This window comes from Ammodytes marinus, assembly GCF_949987685.1.
Source record: "Ammodytes marinus genome assembly, chromosome: 7".
Classification (NCBI taxonomy): Eukaryota; Metazoa; Chordata; class Actinopteri; order Uranoscopiformes; family Ammodytidae; genus Ammodytes; species Ammodytes marinus.
Window position 1 is genome coordinate 20,713,095 of NC_137211.1, and position 21,718 is coordinate 20,734,812.

General features: G+C 45.7%; 1 protein-coding gene across 1 annotated transcript in view; it reads left to right on the plus strand.

Annotated features, from left to right (window-relative positions):
* The window catches only part of camta1a (calmodulin binding transcription activator 1a), a gene marked incomplete at both ends in the record, with an annotated part of 292,449 nt that overhangs the window by 209,813 nt on the left and 60,918 nt on the right, over positions 1-21,718 (plus strand). The window contains 1 exon segment of the mRNA XM_080030625.1: positions 16,044-16,115. Within this exon segment, the coding sequence (XP_079886751.1) occupies positions 16,044-16,115 (72 nt within the window).

The following is a 21,718-nucleotide window of genomic DNA, read 5'->3' on the forward strand; positions in this document are numbered from 1 at the left end:
GTGAGTCATGAAAATCAGCAGCTGGGTAAATGTTAGTCCCAAGTCTCTTAGCTGAGGGCCAGGCTCTCTGTCTCTCTCTGCCTCTCTCTCTCTCACTCTCTCTCGCTCTCTCTTTCTGCATCTGTCTTTTTCAGTGTCTTTCTTGGCTACTAAGCCTCTCACTCCAGTGTCTGTGCCTGAGCGTAGGGAGGTTTTCACACAGAGAAGGGCTCAATCTCATGTAGGCAGGGAGAGGGGCAAGGTGCCACCCTGAACCTCCACTCGGTTACACCTTAAGGGTCCACTGCTATGGAAGGGGGATATGCAGCTTTGCATGCAAATTGCTGCCGGAGGAGCCGTCACGCCTGCCACCTAACACAGGGGGCACAGTAAGAAAAAAACGCTGGCGCCCGATTAACATGCAGGGGTTATTTGAACTCTGCTCTGCAAACATGTGTTAAGGGCTGATTTTTACTCTCGGCGTGTTATTGTATCCATCACATGTTCTCCGAGCGGGCCCCACCGCGAACACACAGATGACATTCCCTGACATTTCATGCGATCCATGTGTCATAAAGCTGACATAAAGGTTGACGTACAGCTTACTCTGCGATGGATCGGGCTGTCATAAACATTGATGGCACTACATAACAAATGATGCTAAAATGGTTCACGCCGACTGTCGTGACATTGAACAATGTCGTCTCTGCCATCGAACCCGGAGCTCATTTTGCGAGCGCGCTGACCTAAATCTCAGTAATGTCACTCCGACCAACACGCTGTGATTGAACGGCTCCCTGATCGTACGCTGTTTGTCACAAGAAGTCGTTATGCCGGGGTAAATATCATTATCAAACTGTTATTTGTGAAGCCGTTATCAGTGCATTGAAGTCTGAGGAAATCAGCGTCTCGCAGCGTGTCTTCAGGAGCCAATTCCCTTTGCATCGCTGCAAGCTGTGTTTTACTTTGAAAGGTCAAAGACACAGTGCTCCTTTTGCCTTTCAAAAGCAAATGTATAATGCCGTATAGATTACATGTTACAACTGATCTTTCGCAGTTTCTTTTGATATTCTTTTTGACACCCTGACATCAGTAAACACAGCTCTAAAGTCAGTTTTGTGCAAAAAAAGAAGTCCTTTGAAATAGCCTCAGTAATGGCTGTATATGCATGACAAAGATAATAATAGAGCAATCCTAAAGTGAGAAAAATTCCACTTTATGTATATGTCATGCCCTCATTCTGTTTGCCCTGGTGTGTGTGTGGGTGTGTGTGTGTGTGTGTTTGTGAATGTGCATATGTGTTTGCCTCCAGTGTGGGTCCAGAATCATAGGGCGAACCAAGGATATTGGTAGATTGGTCCTCATCATGTATGCATGGCACGGCCTCCTCCCTCACGGAACTCTTTTGTTTTTTAATGGTAACTGGTCCCATGCATTGTTTACTAAGGTGACAGGTCTATTTCCCTCTGATTTATAGCTCTGTGGCATTCAAGGAGATACTGTACTTATTACTTTAAATGTGCTATGCAAAAACAAGTTGAAGAGACAGGCTGGGGGGGGGAGGATGGAGGGAGGGAGAGAGAGAAAGAGAGAGAGGGCTGTGGTGTGGACATAAATTAAGGGTCATTGTTCCCCTTCTGCTCCAGACTGGGCAGCTGTTTGTTGAGGTCTAGACTGAGAGCCAATCACCTTAAGAGGTCAGTGCTGCTCTCAGCACCCACTCACTAAGGGGTGTCAGGGCTCTATAGAGTGGAGGTGTTGGCATTGTCAAATCACCCTGTCAACTACATCTTTAATTTTTGTTTTGTATATTTGGGCAAGATAATTCTATGATATTTTTATACACAGTCAGGGGGGAAACTCCCTCTGGTGGTTAAACATCAGCATCACACGTCTCTTGTGACAAAAACAGCATTCCCACTATAACTCCGAAACCCCCTTCCCTTGCCCAATTGCAACAGGCAAGAAAAATAAATGTGAGAACACAACACTAGATTTATTTCAACTCAAGTATTTTTGAAGAGGAATGAGAAGTTGTGTGGCGGCGGCGAAGAGAAAGGTAAGGGATGAAGTAAAGGGATAAAGAAGGAGGTGGTGGGCATGTCATTGTTTTGACGGATTTAGTTACAGTAGCAAAGAGATCAATTATTCAGCAGAGGCATGCATGGTCGCAGGATTAATGGCGCGCGCGGCAGATCAATCAACCATTGGTCTCGAACCTCTCTGGGGCGAGAGAGTGTGGGGAAACAAGTGCAAGACAAACACAGAAACCTGTTTGACGTGGGCATTTTTATATCCAATCTTTTACTCATTTGTAACCTTGAGATTTTCGGGGAGAGAACGGAGTAGGACGACGTCGGAGAGAGAGAGAGAGAGAGAGAGAGAGAGAGCGCGTCCGGGCTACAAATAACCATCCAGATTTCGGGGGGATATAACATCCAAAAAATGAGCACTTTATATCATCTTGAATGCTGATTTGGCTCTGAAGGGCAGAAGTATCTCTACGTCCTCAGACTCGTGGAAAGGGATTTTGAAAAAGGAGGGCTGTAGTTGCTGTTGAGAGATTGAAACGATGCTATATATTACAACCTCTGGAGACCTGTCGGCACTCCAACTTACTACCCCACCTTCCACCAGCCCCCGTCTCTGTGTCTGTCTCCCTCTCTCTTCCTCTCTATCTCTCTCTCATTCTCACTTTGACTTTGCTCTGGGTCCTATTTCCCTTTTTCAGCTTCTACTGTTACATATCTCATCACGCCTCCTTTGTGTATTCATACAGTGCATCTGTCCATGTTCTCGTCCGTCTGGCTGTACTCCTATTTGTATGTGTATGTGCACACACTCTCTGCCTGATTGAATTTGCTACACTCAGGCTCCTTCCCCCTTTCCCCCCCCCCCCCTCCTCCCCTCCCACCGTCCTCCTCCTCCATCCTTTTGGCTGGCAGATTGTACCTGTCTGGTATTTCAGGAACGTTTTAGCCCGTGTGTATCCGTGTGCACCTATAATTCCCTTCCTCTATTTGTCTGTCTCCTTTATCTGTCTGTCTCCGTTATCTGTCTGCTCCCTAGCTACTAGCTCGCCGGCCCCCAAAAAACAGCCCTCATGGCCTCGCTTCTCCTGCAGTGTCAATCGCATACCCTGGTCAGGCTCCCCATCTTCAAACAGACCAAGCTGTAGCCCGGCTAGAATGTCAAATCATTTCAATCTCCAGTCCAATTTTTATTTTATTTTGCTTCTATGGGCCCCTGTCCCTCTCTTGCTTTTTCTCTAGTTCTGTAATAAACATCTCTTTTCTCATGCACATAGGTTCACCTACGTATGTTTTTTTTTTATCAGTTTTACATCTCAAACGTTCAACAATAAAACTGGTTGAACATTCATAACAAAAGTTGTACACACACCCATCCCCAGCCCCTCACCCCTTCCATGTTGCATCCCCCAGATGAACGTACAAATACACAAACAAGAGGCTTACATTGTGCACATACATAAAGAAATACAAATCTACGAATTGGTATGTTGTTGCTAGACATTTATACACATCTACACACAGACATACACAAATGAATCTACAAATAAATGATTCATAAAAAAATATCAAAATCTATATGTATATACGGTATATATTCCCCTACACATTTTCTCAGTCTTCTCAATGTTTATCTTTCTATGTAGCACTAGTGCACCGCTGTGTCCAGAAGTGTCTCTCTCTCTCTCTGAAGCCCATGCAGGCTAACCTTCGCCTTCCAGATTAGAGTCGGCACAATTAATTAAGCGTGGAGGGAGCACGGGGGACTTTGGTCATATCAAAGCAGCAACAGGACACAGAGAGAGACATGTTGCATATGAGAGGGGGAAGGGGGGGGGGGGGTTTACCATGGCATGAGTGAGGTAGCCATGATGAGAAGTGGGAGGATCAAAGCAAGAGGATGGTGGCAGAGTGCTGTCCCCTGCTGCGCTGCTCAGATAAAGACAGGTTAGCGCCACAGGTCTCCTCTGTGAGAGAGAGAGAGGGGGGGGGGAGGTGGGGGGAGGATAGCCAGGCACAAGGCCAAAGGGGGGGGTGGGGGGATGCATGAACAAGCCAGCTTACAAACATCTCATAATAACTCAGGCAGAAGAAGCCCTCTGAATTAAAGTGTCACTTTTCATTTGCTTTCCTTTCCCTCTTTTTTTGGCTCACTTGGCTGATTTCTTTTTCTTCTTTCTCCCCTCTCTCTCTCTCTCTCTCTCTCCTGTCTGCCTCTATCTACCCCATGCCCATACACCCACCCTCAGACCCCCTTCTTTCTCCTCATCTCAATCCCGAACACAACATGGCCTCCTTGGGTTCTGTTCCCCACTGTCTCCATCACAGTGCTGCCCGGGGTGCTTTGCAGGCTCTTCCATCTGCCATGCTGTGTGTCTGCAGCTCGCCCCTGTCTTCCTCTGCTTGTCTGCCTGTCTGTTTGTGGCAATCCCTGGAATTCTTCAAAAAGCTGTCTTTTTTCTTTTCTTTTTTTTGTGTCCGTCTGCGGGGTTCTCCGTCTCTCCCCCGCACATGCTCAGTCAAGAACAAGCATGAGTGCTGGCAACGTTTTTTTATTTTTTTTATTTTGGGGGGGCTATGTGCTCATCACAGACCAGATTAATATTCCACAAAGGGCCTGTTGTCTTGGGTCAACACTTGTCGAAAAAAAACCGCGGCAGACAAGCAAACAAGGAATAAAGTTGGGGCTTGTCACTCCAGCAACATCTTGTCAATACTTTATATGCCCCCACCACAGTCGGCCTGGTTATCTTTTGTCGCTGACAGCTCCAGAGCGCACCTTTTTTTTATTTTCAGCGCGATGCTGTTGACCTTTCTGTAAGCTTCTGATAAGCCCAAACTCAAGGGTATGTGTGTTAACAGTAGACACACAGCCACAGCCAGGCTTATTATTATTATTATTATTTTAAACTCAGGTGGTTGATATGCTGTCAAAGTCGCTGCTCTGCATGGAGTACGCGACGGTCGTTATTTCACAGGAGGCAGAGTGCACAGACTGAGCGAGCTTTTTCTCCGTGATCAATGTCATTACTCTCATTGTTCTCAATCCTACTAATCCCGCCTCTGAGCCTGGCCATCCAAATTGAGTGTGCTGGGTGCTTTTGGGGGGTTGAGGAAAGGATAGGATGTACACATAGGCGATCTGGTGAAGGTTGTTGCCATTCTCTTAAAGGTAGCACCATCCTCCCTGCAGTGTTCAAAAGCGTAGGGGGCCGACTCAATCAGTCTATAATTTGGGAACCGTGGGGCCATAATGAAGAGATCTCAGAGTATGGATAAATAGAATGGAGGAGAGAACAATAGACAGATACCGAGCTATACGGAAGGCCAAAGGAGTTGGGGGGGGGGGGGAGCCCAGTGCACTTTAATGCATTGCGCATTGGCAGGTGTCGCTCTGCCTAATTTCACGCCTCTGTGAGCGAATGTGCACCCAGACGATCGCCACTTCCAAGTCCCCTCTCTCCCTCTCTTTCTCTCTTTCTCTCTCTCCCTCTCTCTCTCTCTTTCAGTCTCTGTGCTTTTAATGTATAGTCAATCGCAGTGATGTGTTTTGTCCTTCCACGTGACTTGGGTGTGATTTGGCCCCTGCACAGAATGTGGACGTTGCTTTCCTCTACCGAAACCTGGAAGTGCATACTGCATACCTGTAGGGCCCAATGACAGGCTAAATGTGCAGCATAAGCACTAAACAGAGTCACGGTGATGGCTAAGGGCGCAAAAAGGGGCCCGCCTCTTCCATCTGTCACATACAGGCCCATATGATGAGGAATGCGCCTTTCTTTATGCTTCTGTCAGGATTCTGACCCGTTTGACTTTAGGTCCAGTGGGTAGAGATGACAACAGGGAGGTAATGGGTCAGCCAATAGTGTGTGTGTGTGTGTGTGTGTGTGTGTGTGTGTGTGTGTGTGTGTGTGTGTGTGTGTGTGTGTGTGTGTGTGTGTGTGTGTGTGTGTGTGTGTGTGTGTGTGTGTGTGTGTGTGTGTTGTACATCCTACCGTGGCACTTTCAGACTTTGACACGGAGGGCAGCGTAGACGAAAACAGGTTCTGATCCTGGACGCCCCCGCCCGCCTTCTTGTATGACCCTCTGTTGCTCCACAAACGTCCCCACCCACATTCCAACCCTCACCCTTTCACCCTCCTCTCTCTCTCCCTCTCTCATCACCGTTCTCACCCCCTTTTTTTCTCACCCCTCCCCTCCTGTAGTCTGTGTTTGTGTTGGGAAGATTAAGCTGCTCTGACAAAGCTGTGTTTACAAATATGCAGGCAGAGAAACAGGCCAAGCGACGCTGAATAGGAATAGAATACAAATTGCTTTTTTATCTCTCTTAGGGCCAGGGCGAGAGAAAATGTGTTTGCGATTGTTGCTCCTCCGCCTGTGAAGGATAAAGCCTCAGTACCGGGTTTGGGCTCCCTGTTAGCATTCATTCTATCCTCTCCTCTCTCCCTCTCTCTCTCTCTCGCTCTCTCTCTCTCTCTCTGTGCTCCCACTCCCACTTTTCTTACCCCACCGTGCTCCTTCTTCTTCTCCTCTTTGTCTGCTTTCTTTTTTCTCTCTTTTGCCGTTTCCCGGGTAATCATATCTCCTCTCCTCTTTTCTTCACCATCCCCACCTCTCTCTCTCATGTCTCCCTGATGTGTGCTCTCCCCCTTTCCCCTCTATACGTGCACCACCACTCCACTCCCATCACCTCGTTCCCTCAATCATTTTATCCATTCCTCTCCCACCCCCCACCCCACCCCCACCCCCCTTCACCCGACAAGCTCCCATACAAGCCGAGCGTCTCCCGGTGTCGCTCACTCCGTCTCTCCATTTCCATCCATCTCTCTGTTTTTTTCCTCCTCCCTCTCTCTCTCTCTCTCTCTCTCTCTCTCTCTCTCCCTCCCTCCCTCCTTCGCTCAGTAGGACTTGTGGTGATTTACAGTCTAGCTCTGGCTCTTCCTTGCTCACACCGGAGATATTGGAAATTTGGAGTGCCTATAGATCACGGCAGGGGGAGAAGCCGTGAGCCTCCTCTAATCAGCCCTAACAGAAACCGTGGAGCATTACAAATCTGGGCTCTCTCTTACAATTAGGCCGCACGTCTGCACCGGCATAAACCCAGGGTAGGGGGAAGGCTGGGCCTGTGATGTCATCTTCAGCGGTGGGGTCTCGCCGATGTGTGTGTGTGTGTGTGTGTGTGTGTGTGTGTGTGTGTGTGTGTGTGTGTGTGTGTGTGTGTGTGTGTGTGTGTGTGTGTGTGTGTGTGTGTGTGTGTGTGTGTGTGTGTGTGTGTGTGTGTGTGTGTGTGTGTGTGTGTGTGTGTGTGGCGGTGGGGAAATAGTGTGTCGGATGGTTTGCTCTCATTAATGCAGAGGACGTGCTCCCCTTTTCCACACAGTGGCACTTTTATCCTTACCTCAGCTAACACAAGGGAAGGTTAATGGGCGGTCACAGAGACTCAAACAATGCCATCTATGTTTATTAAGCAGCAGCGGTCTCACCGTGTGATGCTTTTATTAATGAAGTATTACGTTTTAAATACAGGACTATGAGGACTGGCTTTTGACAATGTCAGGGAGAAAAAAAGCCATGTCCTTTTTTTTCTACAGGGATTTTTTGACTGCTTGCCTAATACATACCGTAGCTACATCTGTACCTGCAACTCTATATCCCTTCTAGCCCTATTTCCATTTAAATTATGGGGCTTATTTTGTTAGAGTATGGGGAAAAAAGGATGACCAAAAAGCCCCTAATTGCAAACTTAGAATAAACCTTGCAAAATATGATCTAAAGGAAATGTGTGAGATAGGGCTGTGCTTAAAAATATAATATAATATTCGTGATATCAGTATCGTCTTTCAGGTCCAAAAATCGAATCAGATATTAAGGAAAAAATATATCACGTTTTAAACAGGGCGTGAACTACTATCGTGACTCTTGATGTCGTGATGCGTATCGTCAAGTCCTTGCCAATACCCAGCCCTGCTGTTTCCTCCCGAGGTACAGGTGAATTTATATCCCCTGGTTCTTTGTTGATTTCCCTTTGGCCATTCTCCAGCAAATGCATTTGGGTTTGACTAGGCGTGATGGAGACACCCCCGCTAAGGGAAAGTCTTTCTTCGACTCAGCTCTTTCCCACCCACCAAAAATGACAGCTCAAAGCCAACCTCTGACCCTTTGTCTTCAAACTGTGGCACCGCTAAGCTGATTGCAGTATCCATTACTCCATCTTCTAATGAAATGAAGAGCCTGTCGTAGTTGATAGCCCCAGACCCCGTAATGCAAACAGATGCCCATTACTCTTTTTGTCTATTCCTCACAGGCTAGGTTAGCTAGTGAGGAAGCGATGTCTTGGGATAATGACTGTTTTTCCATTTGCCATTTTACCTTTGCGCGCGCACACACACACACACACACACACACACACACACACACACACACACACACACACACACACACACTTAAAATCCATTTGTAACCTGTCATCCCTTCACATTAGTATAATTTGCCGATCCCCTCACGTGGACTTTTAACCAAAGCTATTTTTTGCTTTATCAAGATGCAGCGAGTTCAAACGCAAATTTTGGAAGGCAGTCCTATTAGCATTTCAAAAACACAGACTTGAATTGAGCTAATTTAATCTGTATTAGGGCTCCAAAGCAAGGCCACGTTTAATGTGTCGAGGCAAGGTCAGCGGAGGAGAGGAGAGGTGGGAGAGAGGAAGAGAAAAAGCCTTAGTGAGGGTACGTTTGCTACCATTGCTGTTGTGGCCTCTGCTCATAGTGTGGCTACTATAGAAAACAGGGTTTGACTTTTGAGAAGCTGTCGGAAGAGCTGCAAGATTTACCGAGCTTTCTTTGTTGACTGCTGTCGTGAGCTGGGGTCAAGGCAAGCCTTCTACTGACTCTTTGTGAAGTATAGAAAACGGCCTGATGTATTCATACCGCCAACTCCTTGCCTTTCATTCTTGGGTCAAGGTTTTCATACTTCTTGTAGAGCTTCTTCTTTTGTCGGTGAATAAACCCATTATTAAGTGCAACGTTCAATATACATGTGGCCACGAGGGGTGTCACACTTTTTCAGGACTTTAAAGTCATGTTTAGATTCGATTTACAATCTTTTGTGTTTTTTTGTTTGTTTGTTTGTTTTGTATCTCGCAGCAGCTACTGCATGATGTGTGTGTGTTTTTTTTCCCTCTCTTGGATCGCCTGCTGAATGTGAGCTATATCTTCGATTCCACCTTCAATTTTGAAGGACGATATTTTGACGACATTTCGATCAATTTCCCACTGACAATCGAGATTGTGACACCCCTAGCTACCGTCACATAAAACTTAGTTCATGTGTTTACGCGTATGTAAACTCTATATCCATTTGTCACCGTATCCTATCAACTTCAAAAATTGAAGGATGCACTAATGAATATCTGACAAGCAGTCTGATTTGTCTTTGCAGGCACAGAGAGTTAAGTCTACAAAGCCCATACATTTACATTCATGGCCTGCATCCATCTTTTCACTCTTTACCTAAGCTTGCTATTAAGAGCTTGTGATGTCAAGGAATTGATCGACTCAAGACAAAACTATACAAATGATATAAACACAGAACTATGAACGCATTAGTCTCCTAAGATCTTTTTTTTCTTTTTTTATGCCAAGCTTTGTCATAATGATGTTGATGAGGATTCATTTCACATGAAGTCTGGGTGTGACATCATCCTTTTGATGAAAGTTTCCATGCTGCTGTGTGCCAACGCAATTTTGCTTGTTTTTCCTTATATTTGTTCAGATGCACACGGGTAAAACAGTCCGTCTATCTCAGCAGTTGTATGTGCATTATAACTATTTTCTGGTGTGACTTTGTACACACACAGAACTCGGTAGCTCTGTTTGTGCGTTTACAGTGTGTGTGTGTATTGGTGAACGGTGGCATGCATGCCGGAGGCCCCATGCCACCCTTCCATCCCATTAGCCCAGCCCAGCCCCTGCCTGTGTCTGCTTTAACCTTGGCCGGCGGGCTGAAGGAGAGGGGAGAGTAATTCTAACCTTAAAAACCTGCTGATTAAAGCTAGTTTGGTGGAATTCGATTCCACTTAATGCCTTTGGCCGTGAGCCCAGCTGGCTAGCATTAGCGTCAACAGACACCGTGTCTTCAGTCAGGGAGACAGACGTGCATGGGCATGGGCGTGTGCGCGAGCTTCCTCTTGGCACGTGCAAATGTGCGGCCCGTGCCCCCACACACACATTCCATCGTCTATCTCTCTGTCTCTATTCCTCTTCTGTGTGCTCTGTCTCTCATTCCACCATCATTTCTTTTGCTCTGTCTAATACATAACTCCCACACCCAACTTCATCATCACATTTCTCCTCCCTAAAATGTCTTTGCTCTCGTTTGCCTTGCATTTGTCCTCTTCTCCCTCGGCTTAAGGAATGAGGCCAGAGCAAGTCAGAGCGATATGGCAGACGGTCAAGGTTTTTCTTTTTTCTTTAACTGCCTCGGCTCTGTTATTGTTTTCCTCTTGAACTTGATGTATGGATGTGTTTAGGCGTCCAGCGTGGCTAATTAATTCCCCTCTTCAGGGCCTGTTTATCAACTGTTCGTGTTTATTTTACAATGAGTAGGCTATATTTAGAGCCAATCATTTCCGTAACACATGCATGTTTTTTTCCCCCCGGGCATCATTCGTTTAGCTTTGTCGAGGACTTTTTGGTTTGTTTTTCATTTTCTCTCTACAGCATCGGGTGCCAATTCATTTTGTAGCCCTCGCTTCGCTTTTGACTGATTTAGAGGCTGCATCTGGTCCAACGAGAGAGGACCGCCGAGATAAATCTAAGCCTCTTTTGATTTATTATGTATAATGTCTCATCAACCATTGCTCAAGTCTTCAGATGCACCGACGAATGATACAGTCACAACTTTACAAGCATGTGCGGTATTTAAAAAGGGTTACAAATAAAGGGGAAGAATCTAAATGGAGAAGGAGCACCAGCTGGGATAAAAGCCCCAGCCATTGTGCCAGTAACAGTCAGGTGCTGTGCATTTTTTTCTCTCTAAATCCAAAAATGCAAGAGAGACACTGTATATTATAAGCGTTCTGGGCATAGTGCCACCCTACCAGACACTACAGATAATTTGATTCCCCGCCGAACGATTGGGGAGAGAGCAGAGCAGCTGACTGCAAAGACAGCAGGTGAAATGCAGAGCGTGTTACGGTATCACTCGAAAATGAGCTCATCCTCCAAACTGGAAGTGGCACTTTTCAGCCGTAAGTCAACCAATCACGTCTGTATAGAGCCAGAAATCGTTGATTGATCAATAGTCATCATGAATGCTGTCGATGGCCAGGGTAGCTTGAATCTTGCATGGTCCATGAATCTCTATTGAGTATGGATTTTTTGCGTTCCCTCCTCGGATGGGGTTTGATAGTACTGCCTGATTGGCTGCTGTGCGAGCTCTATTTATGCTGCTGTGCCCCAGGCTGAATCACCTGCCCCAGGCATCCAAGTGAACAGACATATGCAAACCTGCACACCTATACACAGAAGTACACACACACACACACAAAATGGTACATATACCGTCTAACGAAGCAGTGAGCCAGAAGTGACTCTACCAGGTGGATGTCCATGTCAACAACGGTCTAATAGTGTGAAGCATGTCACTCAATACAGCAAGAGCTGAAGAATATATATATGAGATCTGACTGTAAATTATTCCTATCCAGAGTTGATATATGGGAACAAATGTTGGCCAAGGAAACATTAGAGGACTCATGAGTCATACCTGACTCAGTGGTAAAGCTGTTCTTAAAGAGTTGGCTGCTTGATATGATGGATGCTAAATGTATAAATGGGAGCTTGACAAGTGGAATCTAATTTAAAAAGTGAGGAAGGATGATTTGTTCACAAAATGCCAGACATGTTGCCGATGCATGCACATACTTTTCTGTGTGTGTGTGTGTGTGTGTGTGTGCGTGTTTGTGTGTGTGTGTGTGCGTGTGTGTTTGTGCACGTGTGTGTGCGTGTGTGTGTGTGTGTCTGTGTCTGTGTCTGTGTCTGTGTGTGTGTGTGTGTGTCTGTGCGCGCGTGTTTGTGTGTGTGTGTGTGCGCATGTGTCTTCCCAGTTGGACTGTCAATCCAAAAGACAGACAAATTTGTGGCAGCCGCTGACAGTGAGACGTTTGCATCACTGCAGGAAAACAGAAAATTGCCAACATAAATAAGGTGCCACGCTCTGATTAGGACTGTCTTCACACATTATTATGCTCTAATGAGGGAGTTTCCAGCTCTCTCTCTCCCGGCCTCACAGCATCCCGTGCCAGTTTTGCCTCCCCTCAGACTTTTACATTTCGCTAAACTTAAATGTCTGGCTGTGCCTTGACAGCTGTCAAGCATGATGGATGAATGTAAGTGAGATGTCGTCAGGGTAACAGGCAGGCCAGGGCTAGCAGTTGCCTCCGGAGGCAGGACAGGTAACCGGTGGTGGCCCTGCCTTTATATCTGAAGGCATTATTTAGGCCAAACTGTTTATCAGCGGGCTGTCTGGCCCGCTTGCCCTGTGTGTACCACACTCAGGATGGCTTTAACAACCCAAGGTGGGGCGTGTTTAGGCCAGGCAATAATACCCTCTCATTGGGCCAAGGCAGAGTTTCTTCGCCTTGGCCGCATGCTTGAGTGACAACACCAAATGAATTTGCTGCATCAGTGTCTGACTTTGGAGGACACACGTCGCTGTAACTCTTTTTTTTTTTCTCTCCCGCTGTCTGCAGTGACAGCCGATGAATACATTATGGACACGCTGCTCTTCAATACATATATAAACAGTTGTATATCGTTGTTCTATAGTGTCTCATTACCACCCAACAAAACCGTAAATCAATAATACATTCACATTGTGGATGAGTGTGTGTGTGTGTACACTTATGTATTTGTTTGACTGTTTTTGTATTAGTATGAGTATGTGTGTGTGTGATTTCTTAAAACTTTTTTTCTAATTACACACTGGAAAACTGCACTTTTTTACGAGGGGATATGTGTGTATAATTACGGTTTAATTGCTGGCCCTGCGATGTGCTGTCATCTGTCACAGCCCAAAGACAGCAAATAATGGTTCTGCTGCCGTCACTTTGTCACCCAGACGCTCAGCATGCACAGAGCAGCAGAAACACCAGTAACTGATATGCGTCTTGAATTACTGATAAGCACTCGAGTATGATGAGCTTTGTGTGTGTGTGTGGGCGTGCTTTTCCTCTCCGAAGTATTGTGATTCCCAGTGTGTGTGTGTCTATGTGTCTGTGTCTATGTGCGCGCCACAGTGTATGAGTTGGTGTAGTAGTTTTGTGCTTAAGAAGTCATTGTCTAATTCTGTATGAGTGAATGGGTGGGGTCGTAAGGGGTGAGGAGGGTGAAGCTTCCTCGCGTACGTAAATGTGTTTGATGCCTACTGTAAAGCAGCGCTGACAGGTGCAACAGTTGTGTTGTGCTTTAAGCTGCGTGTTTGTCTGGCACGCCGCTTAGTGTGGTTGAGAAATGGAGTAAACAGAGGGGGAGGAATGCAGCCCGGGGGCTAATTTATTCACTCCCTAGTCGCCCTAGCCACAGCGGCCTGTTGCACTGGACCCACCTGTCAATCCTGAGGAACATTCCATAGTCCCATCCAACTGAACCACAGCCCACTCTCAGTGGAGCCAAGCGCTTTAGGCTAGAGCAGTATTAACCATGATATATCAATAAACTCTCCTTAATCACAATTAACAAGACAGCAAGTTTTTTTTTTGCCCACAACCAGCATTACACAAAAAAACGTTGTCTGTGTGCAATGGAAATGAATGCAGTTACGGTTGTGTCTATCGTCGGTGTTGAAATTTAAATTTCAAATATCGAAATAGCCAGAATGGTCGAATTTTTGTTTTTAAGCACCTTTCACATGAGTATTGCACCACGCACAGACTGTCAGGAAATGCAAAAACAATTTTTAATGCCTTACGGACCGATGTACCATATTGCATCACACAACTGCCTAATCCCCAAAAAAGAGCATGGGGGAGTACATTTTATGACATAAATACTTGCAAAACTGCACAGTAGAAAATGTGCGAGCCGATAGCAGTTGTGGTTGACTGTAGTAATGTGATGTTCAATGCACTGTGGGAGTGGGAGGAAGTGTCTGTCTGTTGCCAGCGTGGAGTAATGGATGGCAGAGCTATGGGAGTGGGAGGAGGCATACATCCTATTTCAGACAGCTGTAATGGATGAGAGTACAGCAAAAAATAGGAGCAGGGAGGAAAGAGTCTGCATGCCTTCACTATCTCCAATTCTCACCCGCAGAGTTCTATGGTATTGAAATCAGTTCACAATAGATGCGAGGCGCACAATGGAACACCTGGAGAAACAATGGATGTTGATTGTAGAATTGGTCATACACACCCACACGCACACAAACACACACACACACACACACACACACACACACACACACACACACACACACATATGTTTGTGCATCTGTGTGATGTGTTTGTTTTCTTTTGCTATGTGATGTGTCTCTCACCATGTATCCCAGCCTGTGTTGCTGTGCAGTGCTGCTCCGGCATAATTAATCAGAAGGGTTTGATGTTGGCAAATGAGTGTTTGTACAGACTGACTTTCGTCTGCAGGCCCTGCTCTTTTTAACTAGGTTTTAGTTAAACAAGATGAGCACATAATACACTTCAAGGCGCCTATTTATCACACAGTCCTCCAAGCAATGTAGCCCATGTCCCTCCCTCATTCTCTCCCCCCCCCCCCCCCCCCACCCACTCCTGTCCCCTTTCCCACCACCCACCCAGTCACATCTACAGTGCCCGAGGAAACCCGCCTTAACTTTATTGAAAACGGATCTGCTGAATAATGTAGCGGGGGGTTCGATGCATGTGCACGCCTGTACATGCACACTATGCGTAGGTTTCGTGTCGACATTGTGGGGGGCACATTAAGTGGGGGGGTCTAAAATGTTGAGCGTCAAACACTTCATTTCCTGCATTCTGGTGAATTGTATGCACACAGTTGTTCCTTTTTATGTTGGAAATGTCTTTATTTATGTAAAGGAAAAGAAACATTCAGGTATCCAATGACTCAAATATCATGGAATAGAATGCAGTAATGCTCCCAGGTATTCTGTATTGCTTTTCAAGAAAGTATTCACACATTTGAACGTATAGGCTACACAATTGCTCAGCTCAGAGGGACAAATTTACCTCTAAATATTTTTTTTGCCTTAGAGAGTGCTGCTTTAGACTCTTGTTGTTGCTGTAAACAAGCCAAAGCAGACCAAGCCATCCCTCTGGGTCACCTGGGATCCGGGGCCCGCCCAGGGAAAAGATTGAGGAGGAGAAAGAGAGAAAGATAGAAAGGGAGGAGCAGGAGGAGGATAAGTGCCTCGGTGCTGTGCGGTGCTTTGCTGCGTTTGCCTTCTGCTTGCCCAGGACCAGGTTGAAAAATGTTTCCTGGCCTTCCCTTTTTGCCCCGATACCGGGAGGCGTTATCTGGGCCCTGCCTGGGCTCTCTCGTCGGTAACGAGACCCCAGGCACTGTATTATCTGTTTACGATAAGGATATTAATAACACTGTGCTTTAGTTATGTGCCGGGCTGGCCCTGTGGGGTTGATGGAGGGAGGGGAGGGGAGGGGTGGAGTTAGGAGCCCCTGAATCATCCTGTCAGGGGATCTCTCCAAGCGGGACAAGGGAAAAAATAGTGGAAGAGAGGGAAAGGAAAAGGGAAAGGAAAAGAGTCATATGGTGATGCTGGGATAGTGCAGAGGTGTTCACCAGGTTAACCCACCATTCACTTCCTTCCTCCTGCCATCTTTGTTTCCTGAGAACAATAGCTTTGACCATCTGCCAGCTGACCCATGTGGGAGCACCTTGAGGAAGGGGAGAGACCAGGGGGGTTCAAAGGGTCACAGCTGTCATGGTCAGCCAAGATGATCGGCCCCAATTGTCTGTACTCTACTGTTTGTGTAACATACTTTCTTTCTTTTTTTCTGTCCCCCCCCCTCCCTCTCTCTCTTCCCAGTGTTTGTATGGCTGCTACGTCCACTCCTCCATCATCCCCACCTTCCACCGCCGGTGCTACTGGCTGCTCCAGGTAAAGAACGTCTTCCTCTTTTTCTCTCCTTTCCTTTTGCAGCACTAACGCATCACACTTTAGAAAAAGAAATGGCTATCCCCCTTGCCCTCTCTCCACAAGAACTTGAATGGGTCGCACATGATATCAGTTTTCCATTTAAGCGAAGCATTTTGCTCTCTGACAGCCAGAGGCAGGCAGACATCAGCCTATCCCCCACCTCCCCACTCTCCCTCTCTCCTCTTCTCTTTTCTCTCTTTTCTCTCCTCCATTCCCCCCTTATCTCTCTCCCAGTGGTTGTGATGGCATTGCCCCCGTACACGCCGGCGTCCTGGCAGGAAGAGCGGTATCTCAGTCTGCTAAAAGCTTTACCATCTCCCCCCCTGTCTAACGGCTGCGGTTGATGGGCAGTAAAAGCATGATGGAAGACGCTCCCTGTACAGTATAGTGTGCTTACAGTGGCTCGTCAAGTCCGCCGGGCTGAGAGTGGTTGTAAATAGTAGTCCTTTGATCACCTCCCCCCAATACATCTCATCATTCTCATTTAGCATGGCAGCCATTATTGTTGGAAGGTGCCGGGGTATGTACAAGCCATTCATACGCACAATTTTAAGGGAGCATAAAGCACTCGCACCACACATCGAAACAGGAAGGTGTTAGAGCCGCTGCTATTTTCTGTCTGTCTGTCTGTCTGTCAATCTACAGTATCTAGCTATCCATCTAGCTATCAAGCTATCTATCAATGTTTGTAGCTGCTATTTATCTAGCTGTATACAATTAGATATTCTAGTTTAAAACATGTTGCGAATAAGCATCTTTGGGATAAATCCACTTTGGCTACTTTGCCTCTCATTCAATTTCTCTAAGTCGTTTTTTCCGAAGACAGAAATTGTCAAGTCACAACATCCCGCCTGTACTGAATAGACCCAGAAGAGCAATTCATTTGTAGTCTTACCAAACCCCCCCTGACAATGTCTGTTAGCAAAAAAGAGGAGAGCAGACTGGTTAGTAAAAGACAAAATGGAAAAAAGCTGGCCTCAACAATCTTTAAATACCAATCAAAATAATTAGAGTGTTTCCCACAGCAAACAAAGGCTCTCGAAACAGCAACTGTTTATTTCACCCCTCGCTCTGTCTGCTGGCTCCGTGTGTGTGGCAGTAATAATAACCATCGCAGACAAAAAGAAATGTCTCCTCCTGTCTGTTCTGAGTTCAATCAGCAAAGACACTTTTTTTTTTCATTTTTTCGAATGATTAAAGGTACAGTATTTTTTTTTTTAAATGCCTAAGTAATGAAAGGCTAGAAAAAAACAATGAAATAATGATAGGCTATATGGAAAATATAAATTTGATTTTAGGAAGAACATAAGACTTGGGGAATGATCATAGGGAACTTGTAAATGTTGGAGAGGCTGCCTATTAGCTTTAATCTGCTTTCTATCGCAGACTGTCTGGTATATCTTGTGTAGATTTTCTCGAGACTTTAATAAACAGGTTCACATTTCTTTCAAGTCTATCTTAATACAATACTGGCATTCCCGTACGTGCATTGAAATAGTTACTGGCAGCTGTAATCACACCTCTTGTCAATCGCTGCAGATGCATTGTGGGATTTCATACTGAAAATTGAAAATACCCAGTTGATTCGACAAATTGAGAATATACTGAAACCTCATATCAGCTTCGACTGAACTTCAAAATGCATTTAAGCACAGCATTGAGAAGTATGGATTTTGTCTATCATCACTTACCGCAGTAGTAAAAAAAGACCTCTTCACCGCCAGTATGGAAAGGAAGGACATTTGCAGCAATGGAAAAATCTTGCTACTTACTTAAATTTTTAAACCTATAAAGTCGAAATTCAGTCCTAAAATAGCATGACCGGGAGATGAAACAGCTAGCCACAGCTACATGCAGTGTCAGGCCAAAACTACACACACACACACACACACACACACACACAATGACACGTACACGATGCACAGACGGAGAATATCACATAGGGCTAGGGGTCACACAGGGTCAGTCGCTTTCTTAAAAACTACAACCTTCATTTTTCGCCCCATCTCTCTCTCTCTCTCTATCTCTATCTTTATCTCTCTATCTCTCTCTCTCTCTCTTTCTCTCTCTGCCAGTTTGGATATAGACACCATGATAGACACACGTAAACACTCATCAAACTTTGAGGAGTTGGCTGACTCAACTTTTTACTTCCTGTTACTGCAGAGCACCGTCTGAGTAACATCTGTTTGGTAAATCCGTGGCTCTCGTTCTCTCTCTCGTTCTCTCACACTGCCTTAGCACATCTCCTCGCATGACTCACAAGGCCCTGGTGTGCATATAACACATCTATTCATTCAATCAAAAGAGAAGAAAAAAAAAACCTTCTGCTACCCAAGAAAACAGAAAACATACTGTGTATATATATATAAGTATTTTTCTTTGCCACTACTGAGCATGCCTGGAACTCCTAGATTTACATCTCGTTTTCAGTCAGTTTATTGCCGACCATCTGTGCTGACAGGGAAGACACAATCAAGATGACACCGGAGGTAGAAGATTACACCACTCCCAGTCCATATCTCTGCAGATGTAGATAGACCTTCAGCACCTCTATCTCTCTCTCTCTTTTTATCTCTCTCTCTCTCTTCAGGCTCTTTCCAGTCAGACAACAGACAGCAGTCAGCCATGGTTACAACAGTCTCTCTCCCTCTCTCTCACTCTCTCTCTTCCTCCACCTCTTTCCAGTCTCTGAACCCCTCTGTCCCTCATTCCCCGTGTACCATTGGCTGTGTGTCCATATGAGATTTTGCATGCAGTAGTCTGTCAACAGCGGCGCAGCAAGGAGACTGGAGCTCCCAGAGCGGCAACAGAGGGAAAGGTCACCAGTGAGTGAAAAATGTAAATATTCAGCCATCCAGCAGAGGCTACAGTCACGGAGAGAGACAGGGATGAAAATAACTCCTATTACACAGCACCCGACTGGGAGGGAACACAGAGGACAGAGAGGGCGAGAGACTGACTGTGAATGAGAGCGAGAGAGAGAGAGAGAGAGAGAGAGAGAGAGAGAGAGAGCCAGCGAGATCGACACAACTTTTAAAAAGTTATAGGCTGGAGAAAGAAAACTGAAGGGAGACCTAGGGAGAAAGGTAAAAAGATTTGAAGACGAAGAAGAAGAAAAAAATAGTGAGAAAGGGGACATTGTGTGTATGTGTGTGTTCTTTTTTTTTGGATATGTGTGAGAGACCGCTAGAAATTGAGAAAGCCAAGGAAGACAGACGGGAGGGAGGGAGGCTCGGGTTGGTGAAAGGTGTTTTAGAGGTAAGGGGAGGGGGGGGTAGGGATGTGGTGGGTGTGTGCCTCTTTATCCACTCTTTATTGAGTCAAAGCCTTGGTAATGAGACAGGGGACAGGAATGAAGACCTGCGCGAAGCGGAGGGAGAGGTGGTCCACTCTTTCTTTCTCTCTCTCTCACTCCATTCATCTTCTTTTGTTCTTTCTTTTCACCACTCACTCCCAATCTGCTCATCCGCCGCCCGCCGCCTCACTATACCTTCACCCCCCTCTCTCTATGGCATTAGACCACTTTAAAATGTCTGGCCCATCACCGCTTAAAATGGCTGAGACTGAAGAGAAAAGTACCACACCACAGTTATCTGGGGTTGCAAACAATGAATTCAAATTGCTGCTGAGACAGGGAACTGCCCTGGAGGAGACTGTGTGGTTTGTCACTCAAAAAAGTTACTATTTCAGTGGATTTGGGTGAAACAAAAGAAAAAGAGGCTGTTCTTTGTCATAGCATGGAATATTGTCAATGCTGCCAACCTAAAAAAAAAGTCAGCATAAACATCACAAAGGTGTGTGCATCCACTTTCTGTAAATGTTTTGTGTATAACCTGATTCTTAAAGGTACAGTACATCTCTTTTTAGTAAAGTACTGTGTAAGTCTTTCCCCGCTTTAAGCTGTGCATGACCCACGCACACACACAGAGGATCTATTCGCCCGTTCTGGTGGCACTGATTGATTCTATCGCGCCGCGTCCCCTTCTCTTGTTTAGTGCTAATCGAATGTAATTCTCCTGCCTGCGCCTCTCCATCAAATCAGGCAGTGGAGTTTGCGCTGGCTGGCCGGCCTAGGGGGCACAGAGGTGGGGGGATAATTATGATATTAATACGGAGGGGGGTCCGAGGTGGAAGCTTCATTTGTCCTGCCGCCTGCCACCAAACACAGAGAGGAGGTCAATAGCCTTGCCCGCTTCTTTCCCCCCTGTACTTTGAAAGGAGGAAGAGAGAGGGATGAGATAATGAAATGACTAGTAAGGCAGGAGGGAATGCTGACGACCTTGTTTCTCTTCACAGCTATCACTTTCTCTCCCCCCCCCCCTTCCTCTCTTACCTTTCTCTCGGCTTAGGCCACTGCGTGCTCTAGTAGTCTCTGTCTCACATGAATACATTATTAATATCACCGTTCACCCGCAGTTACATTTTTCTTATTACGACGTTAGTCCTTCAGAGTATAATGACTTTGGAAACCACTTGAATTAGTGTTATGTGGGGAAAAAATGAGTTGTCACTGTTGTCCCCCCCATGATAATTCCAGACACTATTAGGCAGTATTTCAGCAATGTGAAAGTTATGGAATAATTCAAAGGTTACTTAATAGTGGAAGTCAGAGAGAGATAACTCTGCCTGTTATCACGGTGATCACAGTGATAGCTCTGTGATTAAAGGGAACCTTGGGCAGTGTATAGGCTCTGTGGTGCTGTCCATGGTACTTAAAGCGACTCTCTCTTCTAACCTTTCTGACTGTTCGCCACATCAAGGCTTTTATCCAAAACCTCCTATGAGGGAACTTTTAAATGTTTATAAAACAGTCTCTTTTGTCCTCTGATGATCAGAAATGACATGTAAAAGCAAACGAGACCATCAGCACAAAAACACAATGCTATTGCAGTTATTATTATGCCTTTGCATGGGTCCGATCTTTGGGTAACTTAGACAAAACGATTAACGGAAGGCTACGTTTAACCTGCTCACCATTGTCATATTCCTTTTTTTAAATGAGAAGTAAGTGATTTGGTCCTTTTAGCTTACTTCCTGTCAGTGATTGCAGTAAGCAGTCCCCTCCCTCGTCCCTACGTCACCACCACATGAACGCGCAGTCGTCTTCCTCAGACAGTGCCACGATGGAGAGCAGCGAGTCCTCATTCACGAGCACAGAGAACACTCTGTCTCCTGATTGGATAGAAACGAGCGGGATACTCGAAATTTTATCTGGCAATCACTGCAAAGCTGAATGACTCGGAGACCTGTGTTATGAACTGTGCATACTGTTTAAGTGAATTGCTGAATGAATATAGAGTGATTTAACATGTATATTGACAGAAAAATCACTTTATTTACCCTTTGATTTGACATCAACAACAACTGAAAGCTCCTCGTAGCCACTTTAAAGTTGTTTTTGTTTTTGTTGTTGTTGTTTTTGGCTATGTTGTCTAAAAATCCCCCTAATCTCCAAAGATCAATACACCTGGCTAATGTTGACAGCAGATCCTGTGCACTGCCGGCAACACAACTCACCATGCCTTACCCCACCACTTCACCAGACTGGGCTTAGGCCTCTC